This window comes from Apus apus, chromosome 2, assembly GCF_020740795.1.
Source record: "Apus apus isolate bApuApu2 chromosome 2, bApuApu2.pri.cur, whole genome shotgun sequence".
Lineage (NCBI taxonomy): Eukaryota > Metazoa > Chordata > Aves > Apodiformes > Apodidae > Apus > Apus apus.
In genome coordinates, this window is record NC_067283.1 from 34,706,993 (window position 1) to 34,728,708 (window position 21,716).

General features: G+C 47.0%; 1 protein-coding gene across 2 annotated transcripts; it reads right to left on the reverse strand.

The window, feature by feature from the left end:
* Positions 1 to 1,998: 1,998 nt before the first annotated feature.
* Positions 1,999 to 21,253, reverse strand: HOXA3 (homeobox A3). 2 transcript variants are annotated; one of them, XM_051609160.1, is made up of 4 exons: positions 21,112 to 21,253; positions 17,357 to 17,434; positions 5,299 to 5,887; positions 1,999 to 3,847 (listed from the first exon to the last, which is right to left on the reverse strand). In XM_051609160.1, exons 3-4 carry the CDS (start codon positions 5,768 to 5,770, stop codon positions 3,078 to 3,080), a joined length of 1,242 nt encoding a protein of 413 aa, XP_051465120.1. In that variant the 5' UTR covers positions 5,771 to 5,887; positions 17,357 to 17,434; positions 21,112 to 21,253; the 3' UTR covers positions 1,999 to 3,077. The 2 variants fall into 2 exon arrangements, with proteins under 2 accessions (XP_051465120.1, XP_051465121.1); XM_051609161.1 differs by lacking the exons at positions 17,357 to 17,434; positions 21,112 to 21,253 and adding an exon at positions 13,331 to 13,549.
* Positions 21,254 to 21,716: the final 463 nt, after the last annotated feature.

The window sequence follows — 21,716 nt, forward strand, 5'->3', positions numbered from 1 at the left end:
CTTCTTGCTCTTTCCAAGATCAAATGTGGCCGAGAAAAGAGGCAGAGCAAGAAACGCAAGTAAACAAGGAAAAAAGCTGCTTTTAAAATATGCTGGCAGAGGACTGGGCTGCTTGTGGGAAAAGTCCGGTTGTATTTTGTTTCTCAGTGTCTACCTTGGGGTCGGGATTTTCTTTTTCTTTTCTTTAATTTTTTTCCTCCCTCTGGAAAATATTGGGATTAACAGCAGGATGACAAATAATAAAAGAGAGAGGTTTGGACTTTAACCAGGCTTTGTGAGTAAAACCTGTGTGGGTGTCTCTATTCTGCACATTTGTTTCTTGTGGTCAGTCTAATACAAAAACCACCTGGAACAAAACCTTTGGAGAGGGGAAGCGAAATTCTTGGGCAAATCAATTACTTTTGCCTCCAGAGGGATCTTTTAATCTGGTTAATCTTGAATGCAAAAATACAAATTATTATTTGCAACCTACAGGCTCCGAAGAAGGGGTTGAGTACGTTTTCTGGAAAGAAGGGGGCAAAATCGTGCCTATTTTTCTTGCTTCGGAGTGAGAGGGGGGTGAAACGCCAAATTCTTTCTCGCTGAAAATTTTCTTAAATGTAATTCGTGATGCTAAAGGAGCCACGCAGTTATGAATTATCGTTTGTACCGTTACCTTTTGTTGTACCTAATCTAACTAATCCGAGGGGTGGGGGCCCGGCCTGAATTTGATACGGGCTCTCATTTGAAACGAACAATCTCTTGCAATGTTGAAAAAATGCTTCCTTCCCCTACAAAATAATAATCAGTGGTTGGTCCGTATTGGGTAATAATCCGATTCCAATTAAAATATCAGACTCCATAACCTTTCCTTCCACGGTTACATATCTATACATATACAATAACCAGCACCGTATAAATATATTTGCAACCCCTTTCTTTGACTGAATATTCTTTATCTATTTACCCAGAAAAGGTCTACACAGATTCATGGATGCATGACAATGTTTCAGCATTAGGCAAGGCTAGTTCTGGGAACAAGATAAAGCCCAAAGATTAATAGTATTTCAGCATGAGACCAAAATGGCGACATTTTTTTTCTGTGCTCTAAAAGATACAGATGGTGAACAGCGTGCGTTATTATCTACACAGCATAGGAATATGTCTTTATAAACGTGCAGAGGTATATTTTACCTAGTCTATTAAGGTCCATTTTGATTTATCTTTCAAATTTCAATCTAAAATCTACGGACATTTGGCATGAAAATAAATAAAATCAGATTTAAGCACATGCTTGCGGGTTTCTGCCTTTCACCCCTAACCGGTTCGGCCAGGAGACCCCCGCCGGTGCCCATTTGGGGCAGGAACAGTCTCTTCTGCAGTACCGTGTGCTTCCTCCCCCCCCCCATGCACACAGATACATACATGCACTGACACACACACTTATCCACACCCCCGCCAGAAGAGAGGGAGCGCAAGGCTCCCCTCCCCCACAGCTTCAGGCTGCGGTGGGGAGGGAAGGCGGGTCAGCAAAAATGAAACAAGCCCAAAATAAAATAAAATATTATTTTTTTTTCTTAAAAGGGGAAAAAAAAATCAATTTCTTTAAGGAAAAAGGAAAAAACGGCTGCAGGGGTGGCGGGCGGAAGGAGCCGTGGTGCCCGGGGGCAGCAGCTCGGCATCCCCAGCCGGGATTGGGGTCTGGCCGCGGGCCCGCTCGCCCACTCTTGCTCCCAAGTGCCGCCGCCCGCCACCCCCTCCCTCCCCACGGGGCCAGCCCAGGGGCGAGGCGGCCCCTCCGCGTCCGCGCCCACGCAGGGCTTTATCCTGAGCTCTGCTCCCATGTGCTTCACACTCGTACATACACACACACACACACTCCCCAGGTGCTCCGCGGTCGGTCCCCCCACCGGAGCCCTGAGGCGGGGAGCGGGGGGGCCCTGGTGCCCACGCGCAGCGGGCGCGGGAAGAGGCGGGGAGCGGGCCTGAAATGCCGCTGAGGGGGGGGAAAGAAAAAAAAAGGGGGGAAAAAAAAAATCCGTCTCCCTGCCTATGAAATGCTGAAAAGGCATTGCGGGGCCCTCGGGTGGGCGAGCGGATCCTCGTTGGAGTTTACAGACGAGTTTCCCAACTCCCCACGTCATGAAGGGCTCTCCCTTCCCTTGAGCTGCGAAGAACATGTTCTTAACTCTTTATTATTCAGAATAAAAACTTTATTTTTTTATTTTTTCAGAACTTGAGCAGCAAGGAATGTATAACTTTCAAAACAAATCTAGCCTTTTCAGCTTCACACGCTTTCCACCTAGCTGGATGGTACAAGCATAAATTATTCAAACCGTGATCTTTTTTCCCAGATTTTATTGCATCGTCATCATCATCATCACCACCATTTTTAATAAAAGGAGTTATAGTTTCCTTTCAAATGATATTTCCTACGTGTGCCATCTAACATATGGCCAGGTAAATACTTCCTGAATATTCAGGGTACAGATTTTTTAATATATATATATAAATATGAACAAATGGGGATAAATAAAATTTTAAACACTTAGATTATTCAAATGTTTGCAACAAAAAAAAAAAAATAAATAAATCTGAATGTTCACCAGCATACACACATTGAAAGACTTACACGTATTAATAATTGTCCAGGGAGTCCCTGTCCAAGCGCTTTTGATGTCTTTCTCGCTATTTAAAAGAAGTGCAATAAAAAAAATTGCTTCCCCGTGGGATCAATCATGTACGAACAAATTCACATTTAAGAATTCCTTTTATAGAAAATTTGTTCATATACCCTGTTTTGATAAAAGTGTAGAAGGTAAAGTATAAAGCCTCTGCATACTCCCAAAGTGAGACACAAGGCTACAGTTCAAGAAGATAAATATCCACTACTGAAACTATAGAGCAATTCAAGCAACAAATATTGCTACGTCACATAAACTAGAAAACGCTTTTACCAAAGGAAACAAAACAAACCATAACGAACAAAAGAAACAAGGAAGGGAGGGCACAAGGCAAGGGGAGGAGGGAGAGAAGGGAAGGGCTGAGTACTTTCCAAAAGTTGGGGGCTCGGTATTCCACTTAGTGACTCCTGTCTCTTACAGATGGGTGAGTTTGGGCGCTTCCTGAATTCTTCCCTGAGAAGGATGGTGAGCGGTAAGGTCTGTGTATGTTGGGTGCGGATCACAAGGTCCATGGTGGTGATTGTTGGCCATTGGCCCAGCCCCGCTGTAGTCCATGTTGGCAGAGGGAGGATGAGGGAGATGAGTTAGACCGAAGATGGAAGGCCCAGAATTGGTCATGGTCTCCACGTAGTTGCCCCCTACATAGACGGGGCTTCCCTGTAAATGTGGATTCCCATAACCATTGCCTTGAAGAGGATGAGTATCATATTCAGGTGTCACAGCTGCCGTCCCCGTGTATCTCTTTTGAGGAGGTGGGCAATTATTAAGAGGAGTGGTATACGATGCAGGGATGCCATAGGTGTTTTGATGAGGCTTGTTAAATGGCGGAGGTGACTGGGGCTCGTAGGGGACACTGTTTACTAAAGAATGCATAGAGTTTAGATATCCTCCAGCAGCTGGAGGGACAGGGCTTCTGCTTGGGGACTGTCCTCCTGAAGAGGTCATCATGCCCTTGCCCTTTTGATCCTTTTTGTATTTCATTCTGCGGTTCTGAAACCAGATTTTGATCTGTCTTTCTGTGAGATTGAGCAAATTAGCCATCTCTACCCTTCGTGGCCTGCAAAGGTATCTATTGAAGTGGAACTCCTTTTCCAGTTCTACCAGCTGGGCACTTGTGTAAGCTGTACGGGCTCGCTTAGAGGAGGCTTGCCCTGGGGGGCTTTTATCACCAGCACAACTCTCACCTATGTAAATCACACAAAGAACACAATCAGCATGGCGAACCCGACACGGCAACCAGAGACAATGGCCAACAACACCAGCACCTGAAGAGTCCAACTCGTGGACATGAAATGGATGCCCACATGTGCAGTGAGTACTCCCCCATGACTTGAGCTCAGTTGTACCAAGCTACAATCCTCAACAGATTTCTTTCACCTTGTTAGTATCACTATATGAGTATACTTGCTTCCTTTAAGAATACCAACATATATCTTGAGCTTTGCCTAAAGAATTAAGAAAGGTTCAGGGAAATACAGTGCGGTTTAGAAACTCTGAAGGTGAACTTATGTCTCTGCTAATGTAGTGGGATCAGGGTCTTCAAGAACTAGCTGTTCTCCATTACAGTAAAGACCTGCAGCCCTCCTTTTCTGAAAAAAACCTGATACATACACATCAGCTGGAGATGCTTGAAAGTTAGGTAGCTACAATATAACATGATAATATATAAGCATAAAATTGATAGTACAGTGTTTCTATCATGTCTAATGTATAGCATGAACATATGGTAGTGATTGGGAAGTATAATACATGTAAGAACAGAGTGGCTAGGTTTGTGCAGTGGCATACAGACATATTTAAATGTTACTGCTTTTTAATAAAATCATACATTATATGACAGGCTGTAAACAGTAATGTTACCAGGGCTTTAAAAAGCAGAATGGCAAAGACATTTGCTAAAGTTTTGGGTTCTGTTTCCAAGGCACATTTAAGAAAAAAAGAGGAAGAGGTTAATATAAGCTCAACTCCTGGGCATTGGAGCTAGCAGTGATGTTATCTATTTGGGTTCCTGGAGTAATAACAGCATTAATATACACTTCCATTCCTCAAATAATATTTTATGGGTTGAAGTTTATGGCACTTGAGAATGATTTTTGTTTACCAGGCTTATAACTTTGCCAATCAACTTGCTAAAATAGGAAGAAGTTCTGACTGTATGCAGGGCATTGATCCTGCCTGTTTGTTATTATGAGCTATTTTATTCCTGTTACACTTCAGTAGAGATAGGTCACTGTCTTATTAATCTAACAGCACCATGCCAACAAAGTACTCAGGACAGGCCTCTGGCTTAAGGCCTGGGCCGCTCCACACTAACATGATTTACTGAAGGAGGGCTTACATAGGAAATGCAATAGATGCAGGAGGGTGCAAGTGGTTTAGTCAGTAGGAAACTAAATCACTTTGGACCCATCCTTCAAGGCTGGAAAGTTTTACAACGGCTGGTTTGCTCACTGAGGTCCCCTTACAAGTGGTGGCAACCCCTTTCCAAAAGTTCTAGGGAGTCAAATCAGCAAGGAAAAAAGCCCCCTCCTTCCCTTCCCTCCCCGAAGTGAAGATGGGCAGGGCTGCCCTTCTCCCTGCTAGATGCATGACCAGCCCAGGGATACCCAGGGAGAGAGGGAAGCATGGATCATACCTGAACTGGAACTGCTGTTTTTCTGTTTTGTGTTTTGCCGAGACTCTTTCATCCATGGGAATATCTGTTTGGACATGGTGGGCGAGTTAAGAGCTGGGCTCTTGGTGGGGTTGGCTGAGGCAGGGTTGCTGCTGGCATTTTGAGATGGTGAGGTGGAGGATGGAGGAGGAGGTTGTGCCTGCTGGGCCGGAGGCGGCTGTGGTGGGGCCTGTGGGTCAGCGAGGCCAGGGGGCTGCAGAGGCTGGCTGGGGAGGGTCCTCATGCAACTCTCACTGATGTCATTGGTCTTGTGGTGGGACACAGAGCTGCTGGGGGACTGGAGTGAGCACGCAGGGCGGTGGTACTCAGTTTCCACAAGTGATGAAGATGGAGGATATTGCTGCTGACTCGCATTATAAGTGAAACCATTTGCTCCTTGGTAGGGGTAGGCACCATAGATTGCAGAGCTGTCGTAGTAGGTCGCTTTTTGCATTTCGTTGTTTCCCAATATTTATTTCGCAAACTGACAGGGTCTTGACACCCTTGGAGAATAACATTGGCACCCCTCTGTCACGTGGCACTCTTCCTCCAATGGCCTCTCTGGGCAGACCTGGGGTGTGGGGAGAGCAGAGCAGGGTGAAGAAATGGTACAAATCCATCTTACTTTCAATAGCTAAGTGACATGAAAGCCATAAAAGAAAAAGTGGTCAGCAATATTTAGCAGCATGACTTGGCCTCAGGCGCAGAGCATTTCGATATAAAAGCTGCCTGGATTTACTGGCAGCTACAAATATGTGCTTTCCTGCATCAGGATAGGGGCTTTCTAGGGTTTTTCTTCCTTTCTTTCTTTCTTCTGAAGAAACAGAGCAGGGCACCACATGGCAAGGGGGCTGATCGTTTATCACCAAGAGGCTGTTTTAATACCAGTCTCCGAGATAACGGTGATCGAGGAATAGGTAATGTCAGGGGCTGGGCTGTTCCTTCTCTCCAGCTCTAGGATCAAACCGCGTCCTGTAACCAGCGATGTTTTGTTTTTAGCCTTTCTCTCCAGGTTACGGCTCTCCATACAACTTCAAAGAAATACATGAGATTGTTCATGTCTACGTGTGGCAGGGGGCAGGAGCAGGGTGGAAAGGTTTCCTAGCCAGGAATATTTACACACCGCACTCCCAAGTGACAGATTTTGGCTTGTCTATGAAATGCGCGATAGGGAAATAAACAAAGCCAGCGCCTGCTCCCCTCCGTGCTCTCACACCACCCCGAGCCGCCCGGGTCAGGCATCCGGGTAGCAGCGGTTTCTGCCGGGGCGAGCCTCCGCCGCCGACCGCAGTGACTCCCGCTCGGCCCTGCAGCCGGGCTGCGGATACCCCACGCAGCCCCCGAGCCCGCCTCCCACCCGCTAACTGGTCCGGAGTCCCAGCAGCACCCGGAGCAGCGCGAAGCCCCTTCAGCAAGGCCAGCAGGGGCAAGTCGGGGGCTTGAGCGGCTGTTGGTTTGTTTTTTTCAGCAGTTATTGTCAAGACACTGACTTTTCGTGGAATCAGCCAGATCCTACCTGTTAAAACATGATGGATTGGGGGAAAAAAAACACACCGGGAACCTGAAAAACCAGCGTTCATCTCCATGACCACGGCTTGAACTTTCCTTCCAACTTAGCGATAATAGGTTCTGTCTTGGAAACTGCTATGTAATTTGATGTATGAGGGTCACTTGGCTGGCGAGAGGGTGGACACAAACCCAGAGAATGCTTCTCCTGCCCAGGCGAATCCCTTTCTTCCCCATCCCACCCACATCCCTCCCCCCTCACCTTATTTCCCCCCCCTCTGTCCTTCTTTCTTTCCGGCATTATTATTTTTTTTCCAGATTAAAGTCTACTGGTTACCTGCCTGAAAATAACAATTTAAATAATCCCCTGCATTAATGAGAGGAGACCTGTGTGTAATCTCCTGTCTAGGCACTCTTTCCACACGCACTGGCACTGTTCTCAGAAATTGAAGTGTGTTCCTCAGTGTCCCCCTACCCCCTTGCTGACAAACAGCCACGTCTTTTTGGACCAGAAGAGCTCTCGTTTCTTTTGCCACTTTCCCTGTACTTAAGCAGCTGGATATCTCCCCCCCCCACCCCACCCCCCCTTTCAACATCTAACGAGGACAAATGCTTAGGGGCGAAAAGCCTTACACAACATATGCACCAAACGAGCTAATTCTTCGCCTTTCAAGTTACACAAGTTCTTAGAAGACAGTATTCCCTTTGTTAGATCGTAACAAAATTAAGGTAACACACCTACGGCAGAGAGGCTACCCTGTTATTGCACTAATCAAGCTCTTTTAATGTTATTATGCTAATAAACCGATGGAGATCTGAGGCGCGCACACGATTTCCAGCTCCTCGCCTCTCCTTCCTGATGTTATCGAGGCCTGGTGTGATTTTTCTCCATTCCTTTGAAAGAGAGAATATAGACACCACTACCAGAGAAGAAAGAGGAAATAACGAACCAGCGGTGATTATTACAAAGACAAACGCCTTTTACTGTCGCGACATCAAATATTTCGCCTTCCCCATGGCGCTTGGAAGTTCCCTGGCTCGGGCGGGACTGGCAGCGCAGAGCGGGCAAGCGGAGCGGACTGGTCCCACAGCCGCCTTCCCACAACCAACAGGCAACTTTACTCGGAAGGCAAAATGTTACTGAACCTTCGGCTGCTTGCCAACAAGGGGAAAAAAAAAAATAGCTCCCGCCTTTGGCTTCGCCAAGTTAATCACTTCCTACAAAGTTATAGAGAAGCAAGAGCAACCTGAGGAGCGCCCGGCCATTCCTGGAGAAAGCGGGAATAGCGGGATTAAGAGCGATAATGATCACGATAATAACAGAGCCCAAACGAGACAGGAGGCAGAGAAAGTTTGCCACCCCAGCCGGTGCCTGGGATAGGAATAGCTCTCCTGTCCCCCTCGGAGACAAAAGGCTCGGTCTCAAACACACACGGGCCCCCGGTTTTTCCAGTGCCCATTTAACCAGCTCCATCTCCTTTTGATCAATACGTTTCTCTTGCCCTTTACCAGCTTCTCACTCCCCACACAGACAGCCCGGAGACAGCAAAAGAAAGTTGCCTGGGGAGGCAAGTCCCTCTCGTGTCCCCCACTCCCCACTTCAGCTCTCCCCTTCCCTCTCCTTCCCCCCGCCTCCCCCCTTCCCGGGCACACCAGATCTTCGCCCTGTAACTCCCAGCCGAGACCCAAACTCTGACTATAGGACTGAAAACCAGGCAGCCCCCCTGAAAGATTTCCTGAAAGATAAAGACAAAGTAGAGAGAGGGTAGGGGGGTTGGGGGGAAAGAGAGAAGAGAGAGCTGCCTGAACACGAAGTGTAAGGGTATCAGTCACTGCCTGGAAGGAAGCCCCAGCTTGTGAACTCTTCTTGAACCGACATTTAAGTCTACGGTCATAAATCACTGGGACATAAACTCCGCCATTCGCGACTGATAGCAGCGTATTTGTGGCCTGCTTACCTTAACTTCTGACGACTGAGGCGGAAGCCAGCATGCTCGCGCTCTCTCTCTCTCTCTTTTTTTTCCTTTTTTTTTTTTTTTTTTTTTTTTTTTTTTTTTTTTTTTTGAGGCGACACAACCCAGGGAGTAGGGGGGCTGTCTGCTCCAGCCCGGTCCCCGGTCGCTGAGGCGGCGGGTGAGCACCAGTTCAGCTCCTCCGCACCCGGCACCCCCCGGTCGGGAGAGGTGAACCCTGCCCCGCAAGGGATGGGGACGGTTGCTCCAAACACCCGCTTCCCCCGCTCCGCTCCCGCTCCAGGCTGCCCACCCTGCCCCGACCCCGGTCCCTGGCGTGCCGAGGTCCCCCTGCGCGGGGCACGGAGGACGAGGATGTTTCCGAGTGCTGCTCTGGGAAGGGAAGGAGAAAGAGGAAAGGAGAAAGAGGGGTTTGGGGGAGTGGAGGGGAAAAAAAAAAAAGAAAAAAAAAAAAAGGGGGGAAAAAAAAAAAAAAAAAGAAAGGGAAGGAAGAAAGAAAGGCGACCGCCTGGGGAAGCCTGGGGCAGGGTGGGGGCTGGGGAGGGAGCAGAGGAGCGCGGCGGTGAAGGAGTGCGCCCCCCCACCCGGGCGTCACCAAAGTCCAGGAAAATTATGCTAATGAAGACAAACGGCGCTCACAAAGGGTCGCTCTCACCAGCCTCAGAGGGTGCTGCTGGAGGGGGGCTGGTTTTGTCCCTCTTACCGGTGGGCTTAGGGGGAGGCTGCGGAATAGCCCCTCTGTCGCTCCCCACGGCAGGGAGCCCCGCAAAGCCCTGGCTGAGTCCCGGGGAGGGGAGCAAAGCCCGGAGAGCCGGGGTTGGGTCCGGAGAGTCAACAGAAGCCCACCAGGTTCCCCGCTCTGGGCAATGCTTTCAGAGCCACGCTGGAAATCATTAGAGTTACTAATGACTAACTCATGCATGCGTGAGCGCGCACACACACAGATGTACCCACAGATTCCCCCCCGCCCCCCAAATATCCCCAGCGCCCAGGACGGGCACAGAGGCGCTCACACATGCACACATGTGCAGCGTAGGCGTGTCGGGGTGCCCGCAGCCCCCCGTTGAGGACGCCTGGGATGCAGCCCCGCCTGGGCGCGGGCCCGGCGCCGCACAGCCCGCCCTTGCCCCCCGCGCCTCGGCAGCTCTGGGAAAGGCGCGCCTCGTTTTTCAGCCCCCCGGGTCTGGGGGTGACGGTGTCCCCCCCACATCTTTCCCTGCAACAGAAGGACGTCAGCGACAGTGCAAACGACAACTTTAAAGTTAAGTTGCAGCCCCTGTCCCTCTTGGCAGACGGTATGGACTCTGTGCATGACGCGGCGGCTCCGAATAGTGCCTAGGTGTAAATTTGACGTTACTTCGTTAATTAAGGCATAAAAATTATAACTAGCTCTTTTAAAGCACGAGGGAACCCGGCGTCATCTTAAAGCACAAACAAAGCGAGGGGGAAGCGAGAAATAAAAAGCACTATAAGGCTGGGGTGGCCTCTTACGCATACCAATGGTTTTTGTCATTTATGGCTATGCAAGATTTATGACTTCATGCACCAAAGCTGTAAACAGAGCACTAAAACAGAAAACACTTGCTCCTTATGGCATAAGTGAGAAGGCACCACATGAAAGGGGAAGCGGGCAGCGTAGGAGGAGAGGAGAAGCAAAAATCCCGCGTATGCGTTTTGCTTCAAACAATCCCTTGAATGTAGCATGGGAAGGAAAAAAAAAAAAAAAAAAAAAGGAAAAAAGGAAAAAAAAAAGTCTTTTTAGTCAATAATCAACCCCACACTTTCTTCTGAAACTGCTGATCTGCCATTCGCCCTCTTGCCCGACCAAATCGCGAGAGGCAGCGCTGCGCCCCGACGGAGCTCCCGGGACTGGAGAGAAGGATTTGGCAAGGGAGAGAGAGCTGGGGACTGCAGGAACCTGCAAACGCCGGGGAGCTGCCGATTTGGGGAGCCCTGCCGAAAGCCTGGGCCATCTTTTTCTAGGAGCGCGTTTAAACTTTGAAGCGATCTCCAGCGGTATATTCTGACTACATGTCTGTATTTAAGAGCTGGGACGGGGAAGGAGGGAGGAGGTCTTTTTAAAACTGGAGGAGTTTGCTAGAGACTTTAATCGTGAGAACCAAAGTGGTTCATAGGAATAGTGAAGTGTTTCCTCCATTCGCCTTAATGCCTGCAAAGAGTATTTTGCGAGATTTCGCCTATTAGTTCCGTTTCCCCACGCCCCCTCTCTCCCCAAAGAGGTCATTCTAAACATGAGAAGATGATTATTTTTTTTAATGTCTCCTATGATGTCGGAATAAGTGTCCCAAAGCACAGATCCCCGCTGCTTTTATCTGTCTTTCCCTCCCAGAGGCCGAATATTTTCTTTCTGCTCTATTCCGCCGAGAGCGATAGGGCTCAACTCCGGGAGAGACCGGCAGCGTTTAGGGCTCATTCCCGGGTCTGAAATAAGATGCTTCTTCTTCCCGAAGGGTTCCACTCTGCGGGACTCCCCCCTTTCATGGAATTACTCTTAGTTTCGTAATAAAATTATGTCTGTAAAGCGCTTTGTCCTTGGATGCTCCGAAATGGAAGCAGACAGCACCATAATTCAAAGCTGATTTGGGGGGATCTCTTAGGGATGAAATAGCATGAAGGGATGTTGCTGGAGCATGGGACCAATTCTGGAAGTGGTGCCTGTCCAAGTCTCGTCAGAGAGTTAGGAGGGGATATTATCTGCCCTAGAGAAGGACTGGACTATCGAAGTAAGCCATGGTTAATCTGATTTATTGTTTATATTATCTAACACTAAAGAATGGCAACAGACTCCCTGCTATTTGCTCAGCAGACTGAGGTTATTTACACAACTCACCGAAGTCCACCTCTCCTCCAAAACTCCTCTTGCTTTCTTTTGCTCTAGAGCTGGACTGTATTATTTATGACTGTTTTAACTGGGTCAATATGCATCCGAACTGGGTCATAAATCAGAGGAAACACTGCCAAGTAATTGAGCTGCAATTAAAGCTTGCACTGTATTTTTGAGGTGCGTTTTGGCCCATTTCAAAATACGGCAAAACCAGACTTGGCTTTTAGACACACAGCTGAGTGAGAAACAACTTTCCTCCTCTCGCCGAAGAGAGCGAGCAACCGGGACTAAGAACGGACAACGTGCTTCAGTATGTCGAGAAGGGAAAATAGCATTTATTTGGGTCAGTTCTGCTCTGACAGAGGCTTAAAGAGTAGAAACCGGCCCAGACACCTCTGTCCTGCAGGTCTCTGCAGAACGGCAGCGATTAGCTCGCAGTGGAAATAACCTTTTGTTTGTTTTCAGTGGAGTTTTTATCGTCGTTCCCTTTTCCACCTTTCTTTCTGACCCCTTAGAAGATGAGTAATCACAAGCACCTTGTAATTGGGCACGAAACGGTACAGCAGGAATAGGCGAGAGGCGCCGATAGAACTGGAGGACAGCGAGCCCCAGAAATCCGACCTTTCCCAAAACCGGGACACGATGGGGAAATGTCGTTTTATATAGCATTTTGCCCTCCTTGGTTAGCCAAGTAATCTTTCATTCTCGTTATTTAAAGTGCATTCCTTACATATAGCTACACACACATATTTATAAGTATATGCCAGTATTTACATACTTTTGCTCCCATTAATATATAACTATTTCTATACACGACAGTATAGATATGAATTTCGGACTGGTGTATGTTCTTCTAGAAGATATTTTCCACTCTTACACTTTCTACTCTCGCTTTCCAGATCCCCACTCAGAGAGAAAGAGAAAAAAAAAACATCCCACATTTCCAAGGCTGATTTATTGTTAGAAGCCATGGCCGGCCCTTGGCTCTGCTCTTTCCCACCGCGGAGAAATAAAGGGGAGCCCCTTGGCTCTTTTGGGAAGGGGAAGCTTTACCACAGAGCTGAGTGCACATGCAGTCCTCCGCGCAGGGGAAACAAAGTACCACTAAAGCATCATAAATAAAATGGCAGCACGATCGCGTACTCATCGATTTACGAAGCGGCAGCGGCCGAACAAACACCCATAAAACAACAACCGCCGCCGTCGCACACTCGAGCACGACCCCGACCGAGGAGCATCCCCCTACCCCCCGCATCGTTTTCTCCAACTTCCCCAAATACATAAACACACAAATAAAATAGCATAAAATAAAATAATAAAATTAAATTAAGGTGCTGCGGGGGGAGGTAAAATCCAAACACGACAATAAAAAAGGCTTTCCGTCTCCAGCCGATCATAAATAATGATAAGATGGCAATCGAGGGGCTGGAGCGGAGGCAGCTGGCCATCAACAGCAGTGTGGGATCTCTATGGAGAAAAATAAATAAAGAAGCAAACTCTCCCTGCTCTGCTCGCTGTGAGGGGAGAGTTGAATATTTACCGCAGCAAATTGAAACAAAGGGGGAAGCAGCCTGGCTCCGGGTGCACACACACCCGCACGCACACACACGCACTCTTACTAGCCTCTGCTACTGACCTTTGCCTCGAACAGCAATAACTCACCACATAAATGAACAATCAACGGAAATACCTTAAAATAAAATCCATCCTTTCTAACGAAGCATTTCGTCCTCTCGGCTCGACAATAACCTTTCCATAAGGAACGAAAGCTGTCAGCGAAATGGGCAGCTCTTGCGGGGACGGTGATGGGGGCAGGAGGAAAAAAAAAAAATAATAAAAAGCAGTGCTTGCTCTGAACAGAAACTGGAAAAGCGTAATCGCAGACGGAGCCAGACCGGGTCTCCACTCCAAATGCCACAATAATGCGCTGTATTATGTGCTCACGTGGTCATACGTCAACTTAAATCCTTTTATTTGAAATAGGGAATCATTGAAGGAACAGGGTTTCTTAGCGCGAGCCTTCGCTTTTTAAAGCCTTAACCCAATATGTTAAAGAAGAGTTTGAAGGGGGGGGGGAAGGAGGGGGGGGGGGGGGATTCAAGAGATGCAGATGACTCGGGCGGGGGGGAAATTCGCTTGATTCTTTTTCCTCCCACACCAATATTTCTTTACACAAAGCCCATAGGAAGGTAAGAGGAGTTCTTCTTATAATATGGGATTATGCTGCACTTTGATACTTAGCCTAACTAACCGGCATTTGTTCCCCAGGCCCATCACTCTGCTCCACGTCGCATGTCCTCTGCAACCCCTAAAGAAAGCTCAAATCTTAATACTATTATTTCCAGCCACCTTCTAAATGGGACCATTACCAGCCTTCCCCCCACCCCCAGCCGCCTCTACCCTGCCATTGTACAGAGGTTGCTCAACTCCCACACGCTACATCAGGGCTCCTGTAGAAACTAAAAAGACCTATAATTACCTGACAAAGGCAAAAAAGAGTCTCTTCTAAGAGGCTAGTTGAATTTTGTCCTTGTAACACACTATGAAGCATACACCTTCCTCCACTGCTGGGGCTCTTGATTTTGCAAAACCTTTTGGGACCTTGCTGTTAAACTCTTGCTTACGCATTTCCTATACAGCTAGTTTGAGTGATGCACAAAATTATAGGTTTCCAACAATGAAAATTAAAAAAAAAAAAAAAAAAAAAAAAATGAGGAGGGGGTGGTCTCTTCCTACCGGGAAAAAAAGTAAGAAAAAAAATAAGGGAGCAAAGTTGCATGCGGCCCTTGAGCCAGGCAGCTTCGCCTGTGTGTGAATACACCACCTCTTCCCTGCAAGATTGTTTAATTTGTGTTATTGACACAATAAGCTAAACAAACAAAAGAAACCCTAAACTCACATAACTTTTCTGGAAGGTATCAAAGAAAATCAGGTAGTTCACGCTCTTCACGTGTGTTTGGTCCGGTTTTGTGACTCCAGCATTTTGCATCATGAAGTATACACATACCCTTGCCTCAATCTTACCACCAGCCCCCAGGACCTCGGAGAAAACTTCGGCTGACTGCTTATCCCCTCTTACTGTTCCACCTGCACTTCACTGAACCCAATGGAAGGAGATTTCTTTTTAAAGTTGATTTGTAGTGTTATGGGCAAGCCTTATATACACTCTCTTGGGTTGTAAAACTGGGCCACCGGAATTTAAACCCATCAGGAACAATGTGTAGTAGTGGACATTACAGCAAAGTCAACGTGGTCTTACAACAAGGGAAGAATTTTCAGTTTTTCACGTGGAAGGGACTAAACTGGTAGTAGTGGGTATAAACATATACTATCCCTCACTAAGAACTGTGACTAAAACTATATGCCTGTGAAAAAAAAATAGAAAGCACTAGCCACACACGACATGGGCAAGTCTGTAACTTTCAGCACGTCTGGTATCTCCACAGCTCTCGTGCTCAACACAGACCGAGGCTGATAGTCACTCGAGATGGATTCACGACTCTTTCAAATACTTTGCGCTGAGATCCCATAACAGAAACACACAGAGAAGTTCTTCTGCAACAGTGGAACTGAAATTAATGGGGAATGGAGCAGATGTGGAAAAAAGCAGAGCAAGACTTTCTTGGGGCTGTTGTAAAAAGTTATCGACTGCCTTGCGTCAAAAGCAGAAAGATGGCTTTAGAAGTTACAGTCCTGGGCAAATAGAAACTACAAAAGCAATAAATCACAATCATAAGTCAACTTAAATGCCTTAACGCTAGCTATGGCTATTGGCTTAAAACCCCTGTTTCTATGAACATCTTTATTAGTATTAATGGTCAAGTTAATGCTAAAACTACTGTTTAACAATTAACTTCGTGTATATAGTGGGAAAACTAATTAATTCTTTAGAAAAGTAACTTCTTGACGTGTGAATACCTTCCACAGGGTGTGCTTTGGGAAGGCGGAAGGGGGAGTCTGCCTAAGTTTATGCTGTCCTGGATCGCAGCTGAAAATTATTCCCTCCTGCCGATTTTGGAGAAAGCTTTCCTTGCTGCATTATCGTGATTAAGAGTTTTCACATACAAATTCAAATGATCTTGAGGGTTGCAGAAGCTAGGTTTCCTCCGTAACCCCTTGTTCCTGGACATTCAACACTGTATTTTATTACCTCGATGATTTGGAGACCTTAAACACGGTTTCTAGCAGAAAAATGTGGAGTTTATCAGTAGGTCTGCTACTGATTTTTCTGTGCTTTATACACATGGCTTCGAGTTGAGCTGGAATTCCAGCCTCAGTAACAACAAACAGACCTGAGTTCATAAAGTGCCTTCATTAGGAGAGACTTTTTGTGCCAGCTCTGGCATTAATAGCCACTCTTAGCATTAATACTATTTAAAGTTACTATCAATATAATTTGATTTAGAATTTTTCTTGTCTTTCAAGTTTACTTTTATGCCAGTTGCTAAGAGGTAAGCCTGTCACTCCCATGTGGAGACGAAATGGGAATCACCGTACATTCTGAGTATTTATTTCCTCGCTTCCTAGAAAGCTTTGAATTCTGCTGGGACGCAGAGCTGTTTACCTACATCTGTGTGTCTGATAGAGATAAAGTTGGTCTTTGATCACTTCCAAGCAGATAAAAAGAATAGAACTATCGGCTGTGCCCTTTTGGGAAAAGTTCTGCTCAGAATCAGCTGAGTCTGCGAGTGTTTAGGTCAGTTTAGGAATCCCAAATATCTCTGCGCGCAATGCTATGGGCACATGCTACAGGAGGAAGGTTCCTTCGTACCGTATTTTCGCTTTTGATTTCCTAACACAAGCTTGAATAGACATTTGCAGAGCCTTTTTGTAGTTAAGATTTAAGCAGCCCATTAAGCCAACACAAAGAGCCCTTGTAGTCCTGTAATTTATGACCGCTTTTAAAAGGTAGTAAAATACACTAATTGTACATCAGCGTCCAAAAGTAAGCAGGTAAATCTAGCAGGAATTTGAGTTAATTCTATGTAATCCTCCCCTCTCGGCTGCCGGCAGAAGAAAATGGTCACTATGAAAAGCATTACATTTCTCCTGCCAAAAGACCAAGCGCATCAAGGACTCCAGCAACTCTGAACCACCAAACACGAACCTCCGCCCGGTTCAAAGCAGGCCAAGCCAGGCAAACACCCGAAACTTATTCGCGATCCATTCTGCTGCCAGCACTCAGACAAAAATCAGGTTTTCTACCGTCCGCGTTTACAGGACTTGGCTGAGGAACTCCTCGAGGTGGAGGCAAACAAACAAGCCGCGATAAGCCATTCAACACCGAAATGGCTCCAACCCGCTCTCCCTCGCCTTACGCCTTTGACTTGGGAAGGAGCTAAGAATGGACAAAGAAAATCTCAGCCTCTTTCGCTCTTCAAATGACTTTGCATCCTTCCTGTCCCCAATGCCTTTATAAGGATGGCGATCACTCAGGTCCCGTACACTTCTTTGTCTGTCCAGACACGCGCATTCACCACCCACGGAAGATGAATAGAGTCATTCCAGGGGGAAAAAAAAAAAAAAAAAAAAGAGAGAAGAAGAAGAAGAAGAAAAAAAAAGAAAGAAAGAAACAACCCAGCTAGGTTAACTATTTCTCACAACAACAACAAAAATCTCATTCCAGTAGGCTTCCTCTGCATGCAGGTACTGGGCAAATGGCTTTCTTACAGCTGCGATCGGCGCAAAAGCAGCCTGGCCGCTTCTCGGCTCTTACCTCCTCCAGCTGCGCAGAGTTGGGCTGAGGCGCTCCCACTTCCACTGCCCCAGCCCAGAGGCTTCTTTTCGGGGCTCCCTGTAAAGAAGCAACAAACAGTGCCTTACCGGGGAGTGCAGGGGGAGGTATTTTGTTTCTTCATAGGCAATACATGGTTTGCCGGGTGCGCTGGGAGAGCCCCGGAGCGGGGCGGGCAGGGATGGAGCGGGCGTGGGCTCCCGGTGCGGAACGTGGGTTCCCACCCGGGTGAAGAACAGGGGGAGCTGAGAAATAAAAGCGTGTGGTTGTTGGTTCGGCTTTTTTTTTTTTTTCCCTTGCCTTTTTTTTTTTTTTTTTTTTTTCCCGTAGACAGCTATGCCTTCTGTCTCCAAGTGTTTGGAAATATTGTCATTCCAAACTCTTGTTACATGAATGTCTGCTTTATTTTCCTCTGGGAAACTTTTGTTTAGGATCATTTAATCAAGAACAGACATTAAACACAACTCGTGGTGTTCATCTCTACTGAATAAAACTCGGAAAGAGTTCCAGTTTAAATGAGGGGCGTATTGTGGTTGGGCTTTTATTCAAACCGTTGGCCGGGGCCCGATTCTGCCACCACTAGCTCAATAAGTAACTAACAATTGACCTCACTGAAACGGGATCGCGCCCAAAACCTTTTTGTTTTGGTTTGTTTTGTTTTTTTTCTCCCCAAACCCACACTGCAAGGCATTGAAGGAGAGAAAAAGCCTGGACCAGTTCTGTCCCTCTAAAATAAACAATAATGCACAATCCTAAGAGACAATAGCTAGATTATTCGCGTGCCACTTACTGAATCACGTGTACACACGAATTTGTCAGATATAATAATGTACCCCTCGTATTCATTCTGGCTAATAAAAGTCATCTAAAGCATCTTAGAACTGTCAGTAAACGTAAATGCTAATAATTAAATAACACAGTTGTTGCGGAAGGTTGTCATCTGAGCCTTGGAAATATAAAGTCTGTCTTGGGAGATCTTTTCGAGAAGAGCCTTAGCTTTGGTAATTTAGTAGTTCCATAATTACTCTAATAATTTTAAATTTGGTGTTGAACTCCAGTCTACATAAAATCGTGCAATAATAGCCTACTAAGCTGTTTATTGCAGTGTCATAAATTTGAGAGCGCTGACTGCTAAAATCTACTGGCAAACACAAAAGAAAATGGGAAGTTCCATCTGTAATCGCGGAGCCCGGGCATTACTGCTTGGGGTTATTCTTAGCTCTACCTTTCTCTCCACTCGGCCATAGCACAGGGGGAACCCCCTGGCGTTTTAGGCTCCAACTCATACCTTAGCCGTTTTGATACCTAATCAATAGTCATGTTACAAACGGCAATAATCATCGATCAAGAGTGTCGTGACTGGGTTACCCCACTCGTGTTAAATATGGAGCATGCATCTGAAAATGGTGCCAGCTACTTTCTGTTATTTATTTTGGAGCTATTAAGTCACGCTACCGTATTTTACACTTCTACAATCCCTTAAACTATGCTACTTCTTGAAAGAGTTGCTAAGTAGAAATAAAGCACTTTACAAATGCTATGACATTCTTTTTTAAATTTGTTGTTATCCCAAACTCTAATATTCATTGCGGCACTCTAAGTTCGTACATAAATCGTTCAGACTAATGAGTCATAGAGAAATCCGTCCATGACTTTTCCCTTACAATGCTCACTGCCTTTCCATTGCTTTTTTGGCCCTGCATTAGGAGCCAGTGATTTATTAACGCCAGGAAAATTGAACAAAGCAGGTCCTCCTGCACTGTGGCACCCAGCCTTCCACAGTGTGAATTAGAACATTATCAAATGTGTTTGCCTCCGTAACACTTAATCACCAAAAGCCGTAATGTGACCACAAGGCAGCTAAAACAAAGATTTAACATTTCTAAATATTAAACTTGTTAAGCAAATGCTCAGTAGACAAAGCAAGCACAAACAATTAAAGTAATCAAGCTAGAAAGACACACTACCTACTTACCAACACAGACCCTACTGCTTGCTTAAGAAGTTTAGAATCTTTCAAGATAAATCAGGTGGGTTTTTTAAAGGAAAAAAAAACCACAAAAAAAAAAAAAAGATTAAAAAACTCCAGTAATAAGGAGTTGAGTTTCACTTCTGAGAGAATCACTCCTAGTGAGGACTGACGGCCACAGATCCATTCCTGACTATCTGCATTAATTATTTAATGAGTCACGTGACCCTAAAGATTAAAATTTCAATATCTCCCCCAGAACAGACGCAACACCTTTTATCTGTGAGCTCAGGGATCCTCGTACTTTGGTCCCCTAATCTCTGCTGACTTTGACAGCTCCTCAGTTTCTAGAGAGAGTGCTTGGGCATTAATAACACGGGTTTGTCCCGCTCTGTAAAGCGAGATGGGGCAGCTTAGCACCGCCACTCCAGCCCCCCAGATTAGTCAGCTGAACCCAGATCCTCATTGTCTGCAGAGAAGGGGGATGAAAGGTGGCTCTGAGAGCTGCTGCCCGTGTAACAGAGGAGGGTCAGGGGCAGCATCCCCCGGGCTGCCCTCCGCGGGTCTCTACTGCCTGCTTACGGGCCCGGGCGGAGCCAGGCGGGCTGTCCGGGGCCTGGGAGAGGCGGCCGCGGCACTTCCTCTGCCCATGAGGGGAGTCCTGGTCCCGCCGGGACCCGTGTGGGCCGGGCTTGGGCCCCCGCGTCTGAGAGAACGGCCCCGGAGAGACCCCCAGGGGTGGTCCCACCCTGCCGCCGCCCGGCCAGGCCCCGAGGCTCCGGACCGGGCAAGAGCCTCCTCCTCCTCCCCGGGGCCGAGACGTGCTGGGGCCCCCGGGGCCGCCCGGCCGGCTCCGGCGGAGGTGTGGGAACCGCGGGCGGGCCCGGGGCCGGTCGGATCGGGCCCCAGAGCGGGGCAAGAGGGGAACAGGAGGGCGGGGGGAGGGGGGCCGGAGTTGCATGGCAAGCCTGTCAAGATCTCTCTGCCTGTGTGAGGCCTCCCCCCCACCCCTTCCTCGTTTACAAACATTGGGAAACAAGGCCACGGGACGGCAAGAACCCTGAAAGAGAAAAAAAAAAAGAAAGAAAGAAAAAAAAGGTCCCAGCATTGGGTAATCCTCCAATACAGGACGGCTCTAGTTATTAAATATCACAAGGCGCTTGTCACAGCTGAGTTCCCCGTGTAATAAAACACCAGGTATAGCAAGAGCTGCAGGAGAAACGAGGAGGGGGATCTGGGAAACATTTTTCTTGGTGGGTGGAGGGGAGGTGGGTGCCGGGGTTAACGGCGTGGCGTTCCCTGCGGCCAGCAAATTGACTCCGAGGTGATTTGGTCTTTCTTTGAATTATTGACAAACTTCCACTTCCAGCGTTTTGGGCCGCGCTCGTCTTTGCGGCCAGAGCAGATAAATCTGTGTGTGAGAGACACCAGGAGAGAGGCGGGGAGAGGGGGGGGGGGTTTGAAAAAGACATTTAGGTCCAAGTGCCGGATTAAAAAGAATACTGTCTTTAAAGGTCAAGGGTTTGAAGGGTCAGTCTGCTCCTCTAAAAAAAACAATTAATGGGATAGAAAATTTGTCCTCTCGGTGAACTCCCGGTTGCCTTAGCAAAGGGAGCACAATGCGAGAATTTAAACTGGACGGTAATTTTCGAAGTTATTATAAAGACGGGAGGTATCGGAGGGGGAGCAGAGGACTCCCGGCCTGGGAGCAGTGTCCCGGTCCCAGCAAAGGCAGAGGAATAAGGAGGGGGGGGAAAAGAAAATTTACCTTAAACGACGATAATAGGCCATGAGGAATTTTGCAGTCCGCGGTTCCACCTCCAGCAAGAAAGTGTACATTTTTTTAGGAGACAGCCAAGATGCTGTATCTTTACACATGACCACTCTTTTTTCTTCTTTTTTTTTTTTTTTTCTTTCATTTTTTTTTTCCAGGAAAATCCTTCGCATCTTCACAGACTTTTCCAAGAGAATGGCTTTCAGAACCGCTGTTGAATCACAAAGAAGTATTTATTGTAGGAGGTGATTAATGATTCTCGCTAAAATTGCTATTTGCAGCTTGATTTCATTTCTCTTTACAATGGGAGCAAACCAGGTTTATATGCATAGGCTGCACACTAAAGAAATCCTGCATCGCTGGTTAACACATTTCAGCTGGAATTTTGCTCGGCTGTGCTACTTTTGGCTCTAAATATATTGAGGGATTCTCAAGCTACGAACAAAAAGAAGAGCTACACGCTTGCAGATAGTAGTTACCTCACTTGCAGCTATTTTGTTCATCCTTTATAAGGATGGAGCTGGCAATTTAGGGTTTAGTAAACAGTGATATGTGAGTGGAAGCACGCTTTTCAGGCCTTGGTCAGGTTTGGAGACAGC